The 19,557-nt window shown below is 39.3% G+C and overlaps 1 protein-coding gene across 1 annotated transcript in view; it reads right to left on the bottom strand.

The window, feature by feature from the left end:
- Window positions 1-983: 983 nt before the first annotated feature.
- The window catches only part of ERCC6L2 (ERCC excision repair 6 like 2), a 205,137-nt gene continuing 186,563 nt past the window's right edge, over window positions 984-19,557 (bottom strand). Inside the window, exon 18 of the mRNA XM_089662138.1 lies at window positions 984-5,579. Coding sequence (XP_089518264.1) covers window positions 4,691-5,579 — 889 coding nt within the window. The 3' untranslated portion in view covers window positions 984-4,690. The remainder of the gene's footprint in view (window positions 5,580-19,557) is intronic.

Genomic DNA, 19,557 nt, shown 5'->3' with positions numbered 1-19,557 from the left:
ATAAAAATTAGATACAACATTGATCCTTGATTTAATATATAAAATAATAAATTAATAATTATACATGTAAAAATGTTTTATTGTATAGGATGACCACTGAGAATTTATATAAGGATGCCAAAATATACATCAATTTACAATATTCTTGCTGTTATTTGAATAGAAGCAGATAAAAAAATATATATTAATTGCACATAAACCTGTTGCCCAATTGCTATGGAAAATACGGTTCTGTGTTTATACTTATTTGCTTAAAGCCATCACATTGCGCATTTGCGTAATGACAAACACACTGACAGGAAGACAATGAACTACCACAGTGCTCAACAGTATCCTGGTATTTCATTGAGAACTACAAGCTGACAGACACAAAGGTTGTTGGTGTTTGTAGTTTCCCATTCACACAACTCTGTGAATAAATGACATGGCCACGTTTTTAAGCTAGCGGAGAGAAAGGATCCCCCACTAGCTGTCACTAGATGCAGCAGAGTGGGCAGCGGCTGCAGAAGTGGGAACATGTTACATGTTGCACCCTAAAAACAGGCAGAACATGTAACATGTTCCCAAAGGTGAACTTATCCATTAAATGACAGATGATAGCTATCAGCTCTAATAGATGAATTACAGGAGTTCTCTAGAGTTTTACTATCACCAACATTTAGAAAAAAAAGATAAAGTAAAGAAAAACATTTTAATACCCTTCACTCCTCCTCCAGCTTTCTTTTACTACTATGACCCCACAAAATACAAGAGATATAATGAATTTTTTTATACAGGTTGTATAATTCTTTCTAGATTTGCTTTTGCTCCCTCTTTTGAGGGGCATGTTTGTGCTATGGGTCCTATAATGAATATATGACTCTTTAATGTCAACAAATGGTTGTATGTATTTTACTGTGTCCAAGAATCCAATGTCTTTGCTGTACTTAATAGTTCGGCTTTCTTTATAAATCAATAAATGTACATTAAAAACACAACCAATGTTTGTGAACTAACTTTTTAATAAAATTACACAAGTCTTGGCATACATTTAGAATTATCAGTGCAGTTAAAATCAGAAATTCATGCTGTACACTGCCTTACCAAAACCATGTGGTTTGGTGTGGCACGATTTAAAAAAAAAAAAAAAAAAAAAAAAAAAAAAAAAGAGTTGGGGACTTCTTACCGCGTGTTTCTTGTGAGTAGGCCAGCCCATTTAAATGTATGGGCTTGCTATACCTGCAACATGTGCTATCAAATGTGCACACACATACTGAATCATACATTAGTGTGAAGGGGTGTGTTTTCTTATACAAGAACAAGGGTTTCATGTATCTGTGTGCAGGAAGTCCCATTCATATCTATTGGGACACAATGGCTGCACGGACACAGCTGTTGCTCCCAATTTGATTTCAATGTGGGTGTGTGTGGGTATGTGTCCCTAAACTTATGTGGTCTGTGTTCGGGACATATACCTGCACCCGCACAGATGTCAAATATACTGAAAATGCAATAATAAAACAAAACATTCCATATCGTACTTTAAAACCTATAAAATATTGTTATTGCATCCATATGACACAGTATTTAAAAAAAAACTTAACACTAATGACAAATTTTATACAATTGAGAGCTGATGGTAAATAATGCATTTTTTTCTAGATTTAAGAACTTTTTCAATAGAAAAAAACTAAAGTTACAAATAGTAGGCACCCTCCATTCTTGAAAAAGCACCCTGAAAGCCCTCGACCCTGGGTACAACCCATATTCAAAATGCAAGTCTCTGGCATGCCCCTCAAATCCCAAAATTCACTGTACACACTACTGAGATTTATGAAGTGACACATACATAACACTGCGGTATGAAGTGGAAAGCTCCAACCTGGTACCAAAAATTAAACTTGCATTCTGTTTGAACCTGTAGCCCATAGAACTCTGCTAGGAACTAAAGTTACGAGTAGCTACCAAGTGGTACCTACTATTGGAGACTACCAAGTTAACGTTTGTTTTTTCTATTGACCGTTCTGCTTCAAGTTTTACTGTGTGTTATGGCCCATTGAAATAAAGCAAGAGGTGAGAAATGCATGCCTACAACAAATGCAAACTATATCAGGGGGCCTTTGTTAATTGAAAGCTGTATCCATCTATAACTCTATATGCTGTATAAATGAAATATTGCAGCATGGTGCTTTTGGTAATGATATCTATAGGTGTAATTTGGTTATATGAATGACAATTTCATTTCTCTCCCTTCCAATATGTAAATATTACTATTTAAAAGGCATACTTCAATTACCTCATTGTGGGTATCTGCTAAATCTTTTTGCTTATTTACTGAAATTACCGTCACACCCACAGTCTTCTTTAAAGCCTAACTCCAAAATTCTCTCACTTTAAAATAGTTTATTTGGACCAACCTGGTCCAAACAAACCAACTGCTTCACTAACAGATGCAGAGTGATTAGACTTTTGGTTTATCTTCTTTACATCATGCATGGACAGCACATATGTTTGCACTATTTTTGAAGTTTATGAATTTTGGATTCAATGCATGTTTAGAATTTATGCACTATGGCACTTTGGTGAAATGTAAATTTTTATATTTTCATTTTTGTTTTATTGGTGTACAAGATTTTTTTTTGTTTACTTTTATGTAATTCTATAGTATGAATTCAATTGCACATTAGCACTTTGTTCTAAGTCTATCATGACAGATGACCACATTAATACTATATAAGAGATTGCATCAAATTCTGACCATTAGCACTTTGTTTCAGCACTTTATAACGATCTCTGTACTCCATGACGCAGAAAAAAAGTGACAAACAATATCCTTATTCTCCAAAAATAATCCATACACACCTACTACTTAATGGCCCTGTAATCTATTTTTCTTGAAATAATTTCTTATAGTTTTTGCCTTCTTGAAATGTACTTGTGCACTCCTAAATCTCTCCTTTTACCTGTCATGTCCGTTTGCTTGGAACAAGCAGTGCACACTAGTTGCATGAGTACTACTCTATGCACAGTAAAAATTCCATAGTCCCTAGTCCATTGTAAGAGCAAGAGAGGATGGCTACATTCCTACATACAGTGGCACCATGGAGAATGCAGGTAGGCACCATCTAACAGTAAGCTGGATCACAGCAGCAAAAAAAAAGGAATTTGGAGCATTGGAGGAGGCTGAGACCAATAGGATGTGCTTTCTGAGTTAAAAATACATAGTTAAATAGAATGTTTTATTTTAGACCAGAGCTTAGTGTCACTTTAAGTCTAGTTTACCTCTATAATGAAGAACGAAGTCTAATTTCCCAGTGGAAAGGTACCCTAATTTGCACTTATTTCAGCACAGAACAGGAACAATGGAAAAGTGACTATGAATCAAAATGAAAGAGATAAACATTTAAATGGGATTTAGGCCCACAGCTTTGCATCAAGTGGTAGTCACAATTAACATGCAGCAATGCTGTCTGCGAGCCCCACTGGGCACTTGATTGACTGACCCCAGCCTCCTGAAAGTGTACTGTTTACTATAAAGAAGGTGTCAGCACTTCCAGATGACTTTTTTGCTGCATCCCTCACTCAGTGACATAATTTTTTCCCCAAGTTGCAACCGTGATCTAAACTGGTTTGTTAGTGTGACCCAGAGGATTTAACTGAACTCACACTGCATTTTTAAATGTAAGGGTCCTGCCTAAATTCAGAAATAAGAAGCCTGCTATTATTTTCCATAAAACTCTCTTGTGTGATCCTCTCAGATTAAAATGTTGATTACCAGAGGCTCATTTCCTCAGATTTCATGCCTAGGCTACATTCACAGCCATTCCCCTGTCCACTGAGAATGCTGCTACTGGCCACTATATCAAGCCTGGAAACATGGGTCCTAGTTGCAAAGAAAACTAAGTCACACAGGGGCACAAAAGTAGCCAGGGTTGCCAACCATCAGTAAATTTATGGACAGTTTGTAAAAATCAGTGATTTTTACAACGGTCTGTAAATATCAGGAGCTGATAATTTGTCATGCTGAGTTGACCTGTAAGTGTAAATCAGTCAAATTACTTGTTATGGGTTTTGTCAGTGTTTCCTTATTGTGTTTATACTGCTTAAATATTGATTGTGTTAGTTTTTAATGTAATTTTCAGGTTGTCAGTAAAAAAATGTGCTCCTCCATCAGTAAATTTTCCATGTTCTGTCAGTAAAAATGATGTGTGAGGTTGGCAACACTGGAAGTAGCATTTCTAATTAATAAAGGCAATAGCATGCATTTAGTGGTATCTGCTATTAAAACTACTTTAAAATAAAGCACAAGTTCACTTTACCATACAATTCTAAGCATTAAGGAGGTCATGAATATCAATACTGTTGATTGCCCTGCTGGCAATGCTCATAAAAACTCTACTGTAAGAGTGAAGCCATTAGCACTGATACTGTGCTAGCTTTAAATATACTAAGTTGAGGAAGTATGGACATCTCACCAGCAAACGAAACAACATAGAAATACATCTTTTCAAACATTTTGCATATTTTTTTCTTTCTAGACAAATATCATTTGAGTACATATAACTTTTTTACTAGTACAACATATTAGTAATACATGGTAAAAACACTCTGAAATAAAAAAAAGATGCTGCTCTAGAGTGCAAATGTTTGATTTCCTTGACTGCTTCCAAGCGAGGTAGATCGCCTTGATGAATATCTTAACCTATATACATTATTGATTGGATGATTTACTTGAGGATGGGGCTTGCAGGTTGCTTGTTTTAGTTTTCTTCCATACAAATTTGTCATTGTTTACCCACAGTGAATCATTCCACTTTTCTTTCTTAGCCACTGTAGACACAATGGAAGTCTCACAAACTTTTTTAATGACAGATAAGTCAGTGAGTCTGTTGATACTTTCATCATTTTGTTCACTGAGGATATCCCAAAAATCTTTGGATCGGTGCTTAGATTTAGCTGTGGTTGATTCACACTGGGTTTTTACTGGTAAAGCAGCTGAGTGACGGAGAGTGGCATTGCTGAAAAGATCATCAAGTATAGATGTATCGCCAAGCAAGTCACTGACAGAGTTTGCTTCATCTTTCACTTTGTCTTGCTTTAGTGATTTGTTTTGTGGGACATTAGCGCTCTGATCAGAAGCAGTACTTGTATGTGGCTCTGCCATTTCAAATTTGCTATATGGTAAACTCTTCCTTTGTCGAGAATTGCTATGACATTTCATTCCTTTCTTTGTGATAGTAGAGGTTTCTTTTTCCATGTCAGGTTTAATGCAGTCACTTTCAACAAGATCAATATCCAACACTCCCACATGGTTACTTTTAATATTAGCTTGTGTCCCCAAGGCTTCATCAGGTGAGTGAAATTTTTTAAGTCTCTTCTTTAATTTGATTTCAACATCCTTAGTTTTGGGAACACTGTCTTTCTCACTATCAGGAAGTGGAATGTGCACATGGTATATGTTTGCCACCTCTGGATGATGATGGGCATAAAAATCTCGGAGCATACTCTGCCGTTCATTTGATTTCACTTTCACAAGGTGGTAAGCCAACTGTTCAGCTGATTCCATTTTGAAATATGACAACATCTGCGCAAAATGTCTCCTAGAACATCAAAAAATACATGTTATTCTTTTTATTTGGACATCTAGGCTACAAAAATTTTTTTATTAATTTTGAATACACAAAATAAAAAAAGATATATAATAAATACAGTAAAAAAAAAAAAGTAACATGTACAAGGTAAAATTACAGAATGCAATATAAAAACCAGGTATGATGTAGGTTTAATAAAAACAAAAGAAAAACAGGATAAGCCTCCTATGTAAATGTAGGAAAAAGCAATACTAAGGTGGTATATAAAGGTGAAATGAAAAATTGCAGGTTGCAAAAGTGTGAAAGTGATAAGCCCACAAGAAGTTCTCCACCATTAGTCAGCAGTTGGTTGGTAGAACAGAAGGGGGAGTTTTGAAATCTAGTCAAGAATGTAAGAAATGTGGGCCAGGGAAGAGGGGAAAAAAGAAAAAGAAAAGTGAAAAGAAAAAGAGAGAAAAAAAAAGGGGAGGGGGGGGGGAGAGAGGCATCACAAGAAATGGGGACCCTTATGGTCTGTATGAGGGGGTGAATCATAAGTTACTATCTGTAATTAAAGAGAGAGGAGTGAGCGGTCATAGTGTAGTCTAACTACGGGTTCAAGACCCTAAGGTATTTAGTGTGGCTATCATTAAAAATGGAAGTCAATTTTTCATGCATCATGGTCCCCATGAAGCGGTATTTGAACTCAGCAAAGGGTATTGACAGTTGTTTCCAGGCTCTAGCTAGAGTAAGCTAGGTCTCCAGGAAAACATATCCTACCAGCATCTGATGAAATTTGTAAAGATGTGGAATGGGTCTATGAAGGAGAGCCTCCCAAGGGTTCTTAGCAAGGGTGATATGAAGAATCGAATGTGTTGATTTATAAAATTTAATCCATAAACAAGAAGCTACAGGGCAATACCACCATACGTGGAGTAAGGTGCCCCGTACAGCACAGAAGCATTGGAAGGAAGCATTAGAGACAAATGTATTTATTTGGGCATCGACATGTATGTAGCATGTATAAACTAAATTACACTGTATAATGTCACTAACACATACTTAGGCTCACAACTTGATATTTTTTTTTTAATAAAGTCATTTTAATATATACACTACTGCTCCCAGGTTTTTCCTAAAAGCAATCAGGGATAAGGGATCCACAGTCCCCTCCAAGTTCATTCACAGAAGGTGTGGCTATTTATACTGCACAGAGCTATTGATCCTACACTGGAAGCTTTCTGACAGGAGTAGATATTCATCCAACAGTGGAAGCTTTCTGACAGTAGCAGAGAAAGATTAACTAGCTAACTGGTGAACTGCTACCTCTTCCATCTCAAATTACAGCTTGGGGTAAGCCCCAGATCAGGCTGTATTGCGCAACTGCAGTATAGGCTGCAAAGAGATCTGGGACCTATCTTTGCTATCTGACAGGGGTGCCTGGATCACGATACTGGTTAAATAGAATTACATTATTGATGGGCAAGACAGCATATACAGTATATAAATCAGTTGTGTAGTTGGCTGTTTGCTTAGAGTTTAGCTTCAAATAACAGAAAAAGTATGACACAGGTAAGCTGTTAGCATTTTCTTAATGACACAGTCTTCCAAACAAGTGAAAGCACATGATTTTTAAAAAGGCCAACTCTGATAGATATGCTCTAGTGATGTAAAGGCCAACTTTGATCGATATACTTTATCACAATTTCAATGGTTGATTTTAATTTATTTAAACATTTTTCCAGTGTGTGTTTGTTGTAAAAAGTCTTATTTTACTGGAACTGATAATTACTGTAAATGCTTCCCAATGCTAATCAAGGCCATATTTCAGTTTTTGGACATGTATTTCTTTAACACATACGTGCAGAGTTCTGATTACATTTAGCAGAGCAACAGCTAGTGTTGAAGGGGGGCATCCAGGTCACTTTTTACATTCTTTAACATGCTCTCCAAGTCTCATTACACACATGGCTCAATGCCAAAAGTATGTCAAGCCTCTAGGCATGTGTCTACACAAAGACTAAATTAACATTAAACGGGTGTCAAGTAGATGACACAAGTCATGACAAGCAACAAGTTAATTCAAAAATGATAAATTATCATGCCAAAACCTTATTGTCACAAAGAATATACTACTATAAGTGTACAAGGTATGTACATTATATATTGTAATATCTAAGAAAATGGTAAATAAAAAAATATTTTTTTTATTCTCAGGAATCCATGAAGACAAACATACACAGTACAAAATAGGAGAAGCAATACTAAAAGATATCAACCTCATTTATAAATATCCCCTATACTTCTGAGAAACAGCACTGTGCCATTAAAGATCCCCTTGCCCATGTCCTTCTCCTATTAAGTGTGGATGTGTTTTAAGTGGAAAACTGTTGGAAAGGTAATGAGTAATCAAAAGAGATGTTTGCAAAAATACCACATTCAACTGCTTAGGATTGTCAGTGGAGGGATCACCAGCTATTTCATCTCTGTGCTTCCTCCTCCATTTAGTAACCTCCCTTGTTAGATTAACATCACTGTGCAATGCCATCAAGCCTAATTGGCTGAAAGTGTTGCCATTTCCTCTTTTTGGTCTAAGGCACCATGTTTACGAGCCTATCCTGACCCCTGGCCACGGGAAGCGGCAACCGCGGTACTGCGATTTTGCATTTTCCTGCAGTCGGCAGTCAAAACGTTCGTATCCTGAAAGCGATTTTTCCGCGTTCAGGAGAGGGAGGTTTAACCTCACCTAAACATGGCAGCTCCTAAACTTTGCTAAAAGCCTATGTGTACATGGACACACAGGCTTTTATGGAGTTGAGTTTAGGAGCTTTGGCAACAAAATGCCAAAAGCTCCTAAACTCGAGTTTAGGAGCTGCTCATGTACGTGAAGCCTAAATGCTGATGTGTAGGGAATTGTAGGATGCTAGCACAAAATGATGTTTAGTTTAAATAAATACATTTAGCTATTTTTATAAACACAGAACTTAATGAGGATTCTTTCATTTTTGCCTAGAATTATGCAAAAGTATTTCCATGAGCAAATTGCCATAACTAGGGAGTAACTTATTCCTTAATCATTGCTTGACCCAGGGGTTGACCAGTACAATATTAATGTAACAGAATTACTCATACCCTGAGGAAGACATGTGAGTGGGGAAAGGTCTTCAGCAATATAGAAGTCCTGTTACATGTAACCAACTATTGATCATATCCATTAAGTTAGGCCACATCTATCTATAGTGCATCTGATTTAGAAAATCTGAGCTGATCCATAGATATACAACCCCTGGCAAAAAGTATGGAATCACCACTCTTGGAAAATGTTCTTTCAATTGTTTAATTGTGTAGGGAAAAAAAACTAAATCATGGGCATGCCTCAAAACTATTTGCATCCTAGATTGTAAGCTCCAAGGAGCAGGGCCCTCGAACCCCTCTTGTATTGTACTGTATTGTTACTGTACTGTCTCGTGTATTGTCTCCCATTATAATTTGCAGCGCTGAGCAAACTGTTGGCGCTATATAAATACTGTATAATAATAATAATATTATAACATTCCAACCTTCTGGCTTTAAGAAACACTTAAAATTAAAAAGAAAGAAAACTGTAGTCGGTTGCAATTGTTTTTGCAGATCAAGCAGAGGAAAAAAATATGGAATCACTCAAATCTGAGGAAAATATTATGGAATCATGAAAAAAAGCACTACGGTACACCACTAATACTTTGCTGCACTACCACTGGCATTTATAACAGCTTGAATTCTCTGAGGCATGGATTTAGCTATCAACAAACAGTATTCTTCATCAATCTGGCTCCAACTTTTTCTTATTGCAGCTGCCAGATCAGCCTTGCAGGTTGGTGCCTTGTCATGGACCATTTTATTCAATTTCTACCATAGATTTTCATTGGAAGGAGGTCCGGACTATTTCCAGGCCATGTCCTTGACAATATATGTCTTTCTTTAAGGAAAGTTTTCACAGCTTTTGTCGAATTATCATCCTGAAAAATGATGCCATTATCACCAAACATCCTTTCAATTGATGGAATAAAAAAAGTGTCCAAAATCTCTTATGACTTATCTCCCCCGTACTTTTACCTGATATGCAAACCCATATCATCAATGATTGTGGAAATGTGCATATTTTCTTCAGGCAGTTGTCTTTATACAGTTGCAAGAAAAAGTATGTGAACCCCTTGGGATTACGTGGAGTTTTGCATGAATTGGGCATAAAATGTGCTCTGAACGTCATCTAAGTCACAACAATAGAAGAACACAGTCTGCTGAACATAATACTACACAAACATTAGATGTTGCCATGGTTTAATTGCATATAACATGTAAACATTCACAGTGCAGGGAGGAAAAAGTATGTGAACCTTTGGATTTAATAACTGGTTGACCCTCCTTTGTCAGCAATAACCTCAACCAAACGTTTCCTGTAGTTGCAGATCAGACCTGCACAATGATCTGGAGTAATTTTGGACCACTCCTCTTCACAAAACTGTTTCAGTGTAGCAATATTCTTGGGATGTCTGGTGTGAATCGCTCTCTTAAGGTCATGCCACAGCATTTCAATCGGGTTGAGGTCAGGACTCTGACTGGGCCACTCCAGAAGGCGTATTCTGTGCTGTTGCAGCCATTGTTTTGTTGAATTACTTGTATGCTTTGGGTCATTGTCCTGTTGCATCACCCATCCTCTGCGGAGCTTCAGTTGGCGGACAGATGGTCGTACGTTTTCCTGCAAAATGTCTTGATAAACTCTGGAATTCATTTTCCCATCAATGACAACAATCCGTCCAGGCCCTGAGGCAGCAAAGCAGCCCCAAACCATGATGCTCCCTCCGCCATGTTTTACAGTGGGGATGAGGTTTTGATGTTGGTGTGATGGGCCTTTTTTTCTCCACACATAGTGTTGTGTGTTCTTCCCAAACAACTCAATCTTGGTTTCATCTGTCCACAGTATATTCTGCCAGTAGTGCTGTGGAACATCCAGGTGCTCTTTTGCAAACTTCAAACGTGCTGCAATATTCTTTTTGGACAGCAATGGCTTCCTCCGTGGTGTCCTCCCATGTACTCCATTCTTGTTTAATGTTTTCCTTATTGTAGATGTGTCAACAAAAATGTTAGCATGTGCCAGAGATTTCTGTAGGTCTTTAGCTGACACTCTGGGATTCTTCTTTACCTCATGCAGCATTCTGCGCCGTGCTCTTGCAGTCATTTTTACAGGACGACCACGCCTAGGGAGAGTAGCAACAGTGCTAAACTTTCTCCATTTGTAGACAGTCTGTCTTACCGTGGACACATGAACATCAAGGCTTTTGGAGATACTTTTGTAACCCTTTCCAGCTTCATGCAAGTCAACAATTCTTGATGGTAGGTCTTCTGAGAGCTCTTTTCTGCGAGGCATGGTTCACATCAGACTGTGCTTCTTGAAACCAGTAAACCCAAAACAGGTGTGTGTTTTTTAAGGGCAGGACAGCTGTCAGCAACACATCCAATATCATCACACTGATTAGAGTCAAGGTTGGCTCACTCCTGGCTCCAATTAGCTCTGGGAGAAGTCATTAAGCTAGGGCCTCACATACTTTTTCCTCCCTGCACTGTGAATGTTTACATATTATGTGCAATTAAACCATGGCAACATCTAATGTTTGTGTAGTATTATGTTCAGCAGACTGTGTTCTTCTATTGTTGTGACTTAGATGACGTTCAGAGCACATTTTATGCCCAATTCATGCAAAACTCCACGTAATCTCAAGGGGTTCACATACTTTTTCTTGCAACTGTACATTGGAACGGCACCAAACAAAAGTTCCAGCATCAAAACCCTGCCCAGTGCAGATTTGTGATTCATCACTGAATATCACTTTCATCCAATCATCCACAGTCCATGATTTCTTTAGCCCACTGTAACCTTGTTTTTTTTTCTGTTTAGGTGTTAATGATGGTTTTCATTTGGCTTTTCTGTATGTAAATACCATTTCCTTTAGGCAATGCGTTACAGTTCAGTCCGCAGACATTGACCCCAGTTTCTGCCAATTTGTTTGGCTGTGCTTTTTCTGTTTTCAAGGCATATTGCTTTAAGTTTTCTATCTTGACACTTTGATGTCTTCCTTGGTCTACCAGTACGCTTCCCTTTTACAACCTTCCCATTTGATTTGTACTTGGTCCGGACTTTAGACACGGCTGACTGGGAAGAACCAACATCTTTTGCAACATTCCGTGATGATTTACCTTCTTGAAGAAGTTTTATAATCCTCTCCTTTGTTCAACTGACATCTCTCCTGTTGGAGCCATGATTCATGTCAATCAGCTTGGTGCAACAGCCTACCAAGATGTGCAAGCACTCTTTTTTAACTGCAGACTAATTAGTAGATGTAATCTGATGCAGATGTTTATTTTAGAACTGCAAAGTACATGGTGATTCCATAATATTTTCCTCTGCTTAATATGCAAAAACAGTTGCAATTGAGTACAGTTTTTTTTTTTTGTTTGTTTCTTAAAGCCAGAAGGTTGGAATGTTAAATGAAAATAGTTTTAAGGAATGTCTGTGATTGTTTTTTTTTTTTTCTACACAATTAAACAATTTAACAAACATTTTCTAAGAGTGGTGACTCCATACTTTTTGCAAGGGGTTGAAGAACAAGTTTGTTGATCGCTGGTATGGCTAGATGTACCTCCATCTTGTCTTTCATGAGGAAATACATAGCTTCCACATGGGTTGCAAATAGAAGTTAATAAATTTCTAATGGATACAATAAATGTGACACGTACAGTATGAAGGCATCAGTGATTTGGAATTGACACTATTCAGGGTTATAAAGCAAAAACATGAAACCAAAAGTATCTTGTGTATACAGTATTGTTTTTTATAATAATGATGACCCAAAAAGAACAAAATATTATTTTTCACTAGTACATTTTTGGTAATTTTTATGTGTGCTCTCTCTCTTTCAGCAAACTGTGAAGTCTCACCACTCCCCCATTATGTTGCAACAAAACAGGATGAGGGATAAATGTAAGAACTAGTGTTTAAATATAAGCCCTGATGTATCTATATTGTCTCTTTATTAACATGATGTTTGTGGTCCCTTCTTAAATTATACAAATAAAAAATAGGATTTTAGACCTACCCAGTGTTTCAGGGACACAGAGTTAAGTAATTCAGGTTATGCTACTGCCTTCAGGAGACTGAATGGTAGTAAACAAAGTTGTAAGGACAGCCTAGTATAAACCCTCTCACTCCCATCATGCTTCAGTTTTCCAGCAAAGCAATAGAAACAGTAGATCAGAAGAAGAACCTGTGTCCCTTAAAGTAAAGAATTTTATTGCAAGCCAAATAATCTATTTTCTTAATTGTACATTAAAGTACACAGGATGAAGTAATTAAGGTACATCGACACATTCAAAAAGGCCTTAAGATCCACCTGAACCTATTCAGAGGTTGAATAGTCTGTTGAAATTTAACTGAAAGAGTCTGCACTAGCAGTTTCCTTAGTAGAAGGGCATGCAGATATCTCCCTATGTAAATATCTCAGTAAGCAAAGAGAGCAATTAAAGGACTAGTACCCTGGTGAATGCCCAAGGTGCAGTGTACAGATAGGGCAAGGAACTGGCATTGTTGTGTACCCACAGCAAAATGCAGGCAGCAGTGATGAGCTGGAAGGATGGGAACATGTAGATAAGTCCACATGTTCACAGAAGCCAGGAAGGTCCCTTGATGACAGAAAGCATTGACTGACCTTGCAGATTCCATGTGGAAATTTGTACCTGATGGAATGGGTTGAGAACCACATTATAACACTGGGAGGTAGTAGCAGGTACTTTCATGTATTTTTGAACCAGAGGCCAAGGGTCTGGAAACTGAGCCTGGCAGCCATGAAAGATTGCCTAGTCAGGGCCTACTAGGGAGAATAAAACCTTGGAAAGCGTTTCTACCATGTTATCCACAGGATCTTAAACACTGGGATGTCCATCACGGGGAAAGTCAGAAAATAGACAACTTCAATACAGGAGTGGCCTCCTTTGGAAGAAACCTCTCCTCAACTGGGTATTGCTGTGCAAAATATTTAGGAGGAGTAACTGGAGTAGGCCAGCAATTATACAAAACTCAGGTTGGTAACTCTAGAGATAACAGACGTAGATTGCTCTAGGTTCAGATGGGACTGCATCGCTAAGGAAATGCAAGCTGAAATGCTATGTCTACAGACTGCATCTCCTCATGTGCCAACTCATTCAGGAGGTTAAGACACACTTCTCATTCTCAGTAGAGTGAGAAAATGTAGCCGTAAGAAAACCAGAGACAGTCTTTAGAGGAGAGGATGATGAACGCTATCCTCGTAATCTAAGTTAGCTACAGATTTCTCCCATAATTCTGACATAGCTGCAGGAAATTTCTCCTTTGAAAAAATGAGGAGGGAGCTACGTGGACGCCTAGAAATGTGTGTACTCTAACAGGAGACAGTGATCCAGACTCTTGGTGCTAGAAAAACTACAAGCTGCCCCCAAAATCTGTTAGAAAATCATGACTGGGAAATTCTCATAAGACGCTTTCCTCATGCTTTTGATCTAGCATACTAACAGTATGCAAGTAAGATACTATTAGAAAGGGTTACTCATGGACCAACTACGACTACACAGCAGGAGGGGTTAACAGTCGCATGTAACCAGGTAACTCTAAGCTATCGTAAGGCTTCCAATAAAACAACAGGCAAGTGAGATAGTACCAGCAAGGGTTGCTAGCAATCCAACTGCAGAGCAGCATGTTAATGGCTGTCAGTGAGTAGGTCACTTTAGGCCAATGCAACATCTTCATACAATTAATATGCAAAGTGAAACAGTACCAGTAGGGTTTACTCATGGACCAACTGCAGAGCCATCTCTGACAAGGTTACTGCAGGCATCAGCAAAGAAGACAGGGCCAGAGCCTTGTGAGGCATAAGCTTACCTCACAGGTGGGAGAGAAAGGAGAGGTACAAAGTGTACAGTTTTGTTGCAGTACATTGGTGGCAAGTGGATATGCTCAGGCCAGAGTGGCATGGATGCCAAAGGGGAATGCGATACAATAAAATCCAAGATGGTGTGAATGCCTCTTTTGGGTTTGGAAATGGTGAACAGGTCAGAGTACAATCCCTGTAACTGATCTTACACAGAGACTAGGGCAATGACAGCCTCTTACAGAACACTCAAGAGGGTTCAATGAAGATGCTTCCAATCACCAAGAAGAAATAGCTGGAAAAGCATAGTCAAAAGAAAGATATTTGCAGTGTTTTAAATGGCACAAGGCTTGAAACAGCACTCTAGTTTCAGAGTGATGTGCACTGAATCAATATGAGCTGAAACAATCATCTATAATTTGGGAGTAATAACAGTAGACTATGATTCCACAAGTGGACTAAGTTGGTCCAAATGAAGTGAAAGAGTGATTCAGAATCAGACAGAGTCTCAGAGATTTGGAAACTGCTAGGACCAGGGGCAAATTTAGATACAGAATCTGCAGGAGGGATGCAGCAGCACACTTATGGCCTCCGTGATCAGAACCAGCAAAGAACTTATGCTGGTTATACATTTTTGAATGACTGTAGTAATAACATATGCTGAAAATTCAGAGGATGCAGCCTCACCTGATGGAGCTAAGAGGAACCCAAGGGCAGAACAGAGTCCTAGAGTCTATTAGAGACACTGCAAAAATTGGCAATGTCAACAGGCACACTGCAAGTAGCCCCAGAGCCGTTATTAGAGTGTGCGCTTGTCAGGGCAGGAACGCTGGAATGGGCAGGCAGGCCTATGGTACGGTCACGCTGCGACTGACGACAGCCACTACCCACAGACCAGAGTCCCTCAGGGCGCGGAGTCTAAGCCCCAGGCTACCCTTCACCAGGGCCCCTGATGGTGGGGATGGACTTGACGCAGCCTGAGACCAGGTCGCGGCCCCCGAGTGACCCCAGCTGCGATAACGACTGCCGCCAATGGCGTACAGCTGGTGGGAGCTAGATGGGAACACGAGTAGAGTAGTCAGACAAGCCGGGTCAATAACAACGGAGCAGACAGTACTAGACGGTAGGCAAAGAATACTCAGGTCACGGACCGGGTTCAGCAACGGGAGGTCAGATAAAGGGTTAACGCAGAGAGTAGTCTTGTCCAAGCAGAGTCGGTTACCAGGAGAGCAATGGGAACAACACAAGAGCTTGCAACAGGGCAACATACAGGACACAAGTGCAGAGCACACTTGCAGACAGCAGGTTTAAATGTGCTCAACCACACCCTTCTGAGGAGGAGCCGCAGAAGCCTGAAGGCATAAATGTTCCCACCATGCTTTGCAGAAAACCAAGATGGATGCCAGCTCATGGAGATGCACAAGCTCTGAAGAAAGGTAGGACCTTGACAGCGCTAGGGAATACAGAAAAATGGGACTGTCCCTCTTCCAGTCCCATCTTGCCCCCCCGTTTCTAGAATTGGACTGCATGGCACTAAGGCAACTATAGTTTTGGTGTAGGAGGAAAGTCTGATGTAAGTTTGTTTTTACTTTTTTCAATAATTAGTTTAATAGGAAATGCGTTTTCTGAACTTTTTCAGAACCTTTTTTTTTTTTCTTTAATTCATGAGACAATTCCACAGAAAGCACTTTGCTAAAGACATTTGGTGCAATGTTATTTCTTATCTAAGCACAAGTAAACATTTTCTAATATCCAGACCCACTGTGTAGATTTTACACAGGGTTACACAATCTTATGCTGTTTATTAATTAGGTCCAAAATCCATTCTGGGGATTAACAAATAAATATTTGGTTTATGGAGCTTAGGGAATTGCAGTTGTGGGGCACTGCAGTTTTATGTATCCAAATTGCAGTTTGGTATTTTGTTTGTGGCTGCCAAGAAAGCTTTACCTTCCTTCTGCCAAAATTATGACCTCAACCTTAACCCAACAAAGCAACCTTAGAAATGGGGAATTGCTTTACTCACTTTTCCCTTATAAAAAGGAACTTTGGCTATGATATGTTAATATGCATGCAAGTAATGCCGGACTGGTGCACTTAAACAGTTTTTTCATTGTGCCTGGCCGTCTTTGAAGTGAGGTATAAATCTCCAGTTTTGAACCAATACTTAATAAATACATAGTAATACATGGTGGTATTACAGAGATGTAAAGCAGGGATGTAGAGCTATAAGGTCATTCAATCATGTTTGTTTTATTAGATGCTGTGAAATGGATATGTTCCTCCCAAAATAGTGTCTATCAGAGCTTACATTTTAAACAAGATAAACAAAATAGACACATTTTTACAGAGAAGAAAAAAACAATTATTATAACTTCCTAAGCATAATTTAAAAATGCCTATTCCAGATGCATGTCCAAAAATCAGCAAATAAAATATTCAGTATATATTTTAATAGGCGTTTTAAGTCTAACTCCAGCTTGGGTTAAAAAAGCACTACTCACCAAGTTTTAAAAAAGAAAAAAAACAGCTCTATCTGCCAAATTCACCCAACCTCCAGTGCTGTCCTCCACAGCCTCGCCAATTCAGGGATGTGGTGATGCTTTAAGTCCCCACTAAGACAAATGCACGAGTATTAATTTTGAGATTGTGTGACACTTGCACATTGGTGGACTCCATTCAAGTAATAATATGACTTCTGTAGGTGCTTGACTGTAGCAGATTTTTTAGGCATTTGACCACAGAGTGTGAATGTTTGTACAATCAAGCCTTCATTTTTAAGTGATTTGGAAAAGTATGTCAAATTTCCATTGCCCTTCAACATTATAAGCTACTGCCTGCCAACACAACTGCAAGGGTTAAATGCAGTAACTCCAGGGGATAGAGGCTGCTTCACTTATCTTGCTCAGGAGCTTTCCTTTTCTCCTTGAAGTTGTGTGCTGTGGACAGCCTTGGCATTATCACACACAATACAGAACTATTAGTTCTGCACTGCATGTGGAGGAGGAAAGTGAGTGACTGCAGCTAGAAGCTTCTTAGAGTGGAGGCAGCAGGGGACCAGTCACAAAGATGGAGGGGTTTTAACTTAAATACATCAAATATGAACAAGACCTATAGTAGTTATTATTATACAGTATTTATATAGTGCCAAAAAGTTTGCTCAGCGTTGTAAATTATAGTGGGGGACAGTACATGAGACAATACAGTAACAATACAATACACGAGGGGTTCGAGAGCCCTGCTCCTTGGAGCTTACAATCTAGGAGGGAGGGGACACTGGTAAAGGAGGAAATGGCTGTGTGGGATGGAGTGGTAGGAGGAGTGGAGGAGATCGGCTGTTAGGTGAGGGCGGGGTAGGCTTCCCTGAAGAGATGGGTTTTCAGGGTGCGCCTAAAGGTGAGGAGGGTAGATGACAGTCTGATGGATTAGGGTAGTGAGTTCCAGAGGATGGGGGAAGACCTGGAGAAGTCCTGGAGTCAGGCATGGGAGGTGTAGACCAGGGAACTGGAGAGTAGGAGGTCTTGTGAGGAGCGAAGAGTACATGTTTGGTGGTATTTGGATATCAGGTGGGTGAGGTAGTTTGGGGCAGTATTATGAATAGCTTTGTATGTCAATGTTAGTAGTTTGAATTTTATGCGTTGGGCAATCGGAAGCCAGTGGAGGGAATGACAGAGGAGGGTGGCAGATACGGAGCAGTTGGTAAGGTGGACGAGTCTGGCTGCTTAGTTCAGGATAGACTGAAGCGGGGAGAGTCTGTGATGAGGTAAGCCGGTGAGGAGGGAGTTGCAGTAGTCGAGTCGTGAGATAATAAGGGAGTGAATGAGTTGTTTAGTAGTGTCTGGGGTTAGGATCTTTCTATACTGTGCATTTATATCTATGGGCATGATTTCTCTCTGCTGTCTCCGTCCTCTCTTATCAGCATAAGTCACTTTAATTCATATCCTCAGCTACGCATGGTTGCTGTGTGCTGAGAGGATGGGTGTGTCCCTTCCCTTCAATCAGCTCTCAGAGCTCCCTTCCCAAGCTGCACACTGTGTAACTTCAGTTTCCCACCCTTTGTGGGTTTGTGGAAAAAAAATGCTTTTTATCTCTGCGTTTTACAAGGCTGTAGAGGACAGATGACTGCATATAAACAGGTACAGCTTATGTAGAATGATTTGTTTCATCTCCATGTATCATCTAAGGCTAGTTCATTCACTGGGTATATGTAAGCGTATACAGTCAGGTCCATAAATATTGGGACATCGACACAATTCTAACATTTTTGGCTCTATACACCACCACAATGGATTTGAATTGAAACGAACAAGATGTGCTTTAACTGCAGACTGTCAGGTTTAATTTGAGGGTATTTACATCCAAATCAGGTGAACGGTGTAGGAATTACAACAGTTTGCATATGTGCCTCCCACTTATTAAGGGACCAAAAGTAATGGGACAATTGGCTTCTCAGCTGTTCCATGGCCAGGTGTGTGTTATTCCCTCATTATCCCAATTACTATGAGCAGATAAAAGGTCCAGAGTTAATTTCAAGTGTGCTCTTTGCATTTGGAATCTGTTGCTGTCAACTCTCAAGATGAGATCCAAAGAGCTGTCACTATCAGTGAAGCAAACCATCATTAGGCTGAAAAAACAAAACAAACCCATCAGAGAGATAGCAAAACATTAAGCGTGGTCAAAACAACTGTTTGGAACATTCTTAAAAAGAAGGAACGCACTGGTGAGCTCAGCAACACCAAAAGACCCAGAAGACCACGGAAAACAACTGTGGTGGATGACCAAAGAATTCTTTCCCTGGTGAAGAAAATACCCTTCACAACAGTTGGCCAGATCAAGAACACTCTCCAGGAGGTAGGTGTATGAGTGTCAAAGTCAACAATCAAGAGAAGACTTCACCAGAGTGAATACAGAGGGTTCACCACAAGATGTAAACCATTGGTGAGCCTCAAAAACGGGAAGGCCAGATTAGAGTTTGCCAAAGGACATCTAAAAAAGCCTTCACAGTTCTGGAACAACATCCTCTGGACAGATGAGACCAAGATCAACTTGTACCAGAGTGATGGGAAGAGAAG

Source organism: Staurois parvus, unplaced genomic scaffold (assembly GCF_062004578.1).
Source record: "Staurois parvus isolate SC_StPar_1 unplaced genomic scaffold, SC_StPar_1.0 ptg001432l, whole genome shotgun sequence".
Taxonomy (NCBI): domain Eukaryota; kingdom Metazoa; phylum Chordata; class Amphibia; order Anura; family Ranidae; genus Staurois; species Staurois parvus.
Note: the sequence above shows the minus strand (reverse complement) of the source record. Positions and strands in the feature narration are given on the sequence as shown.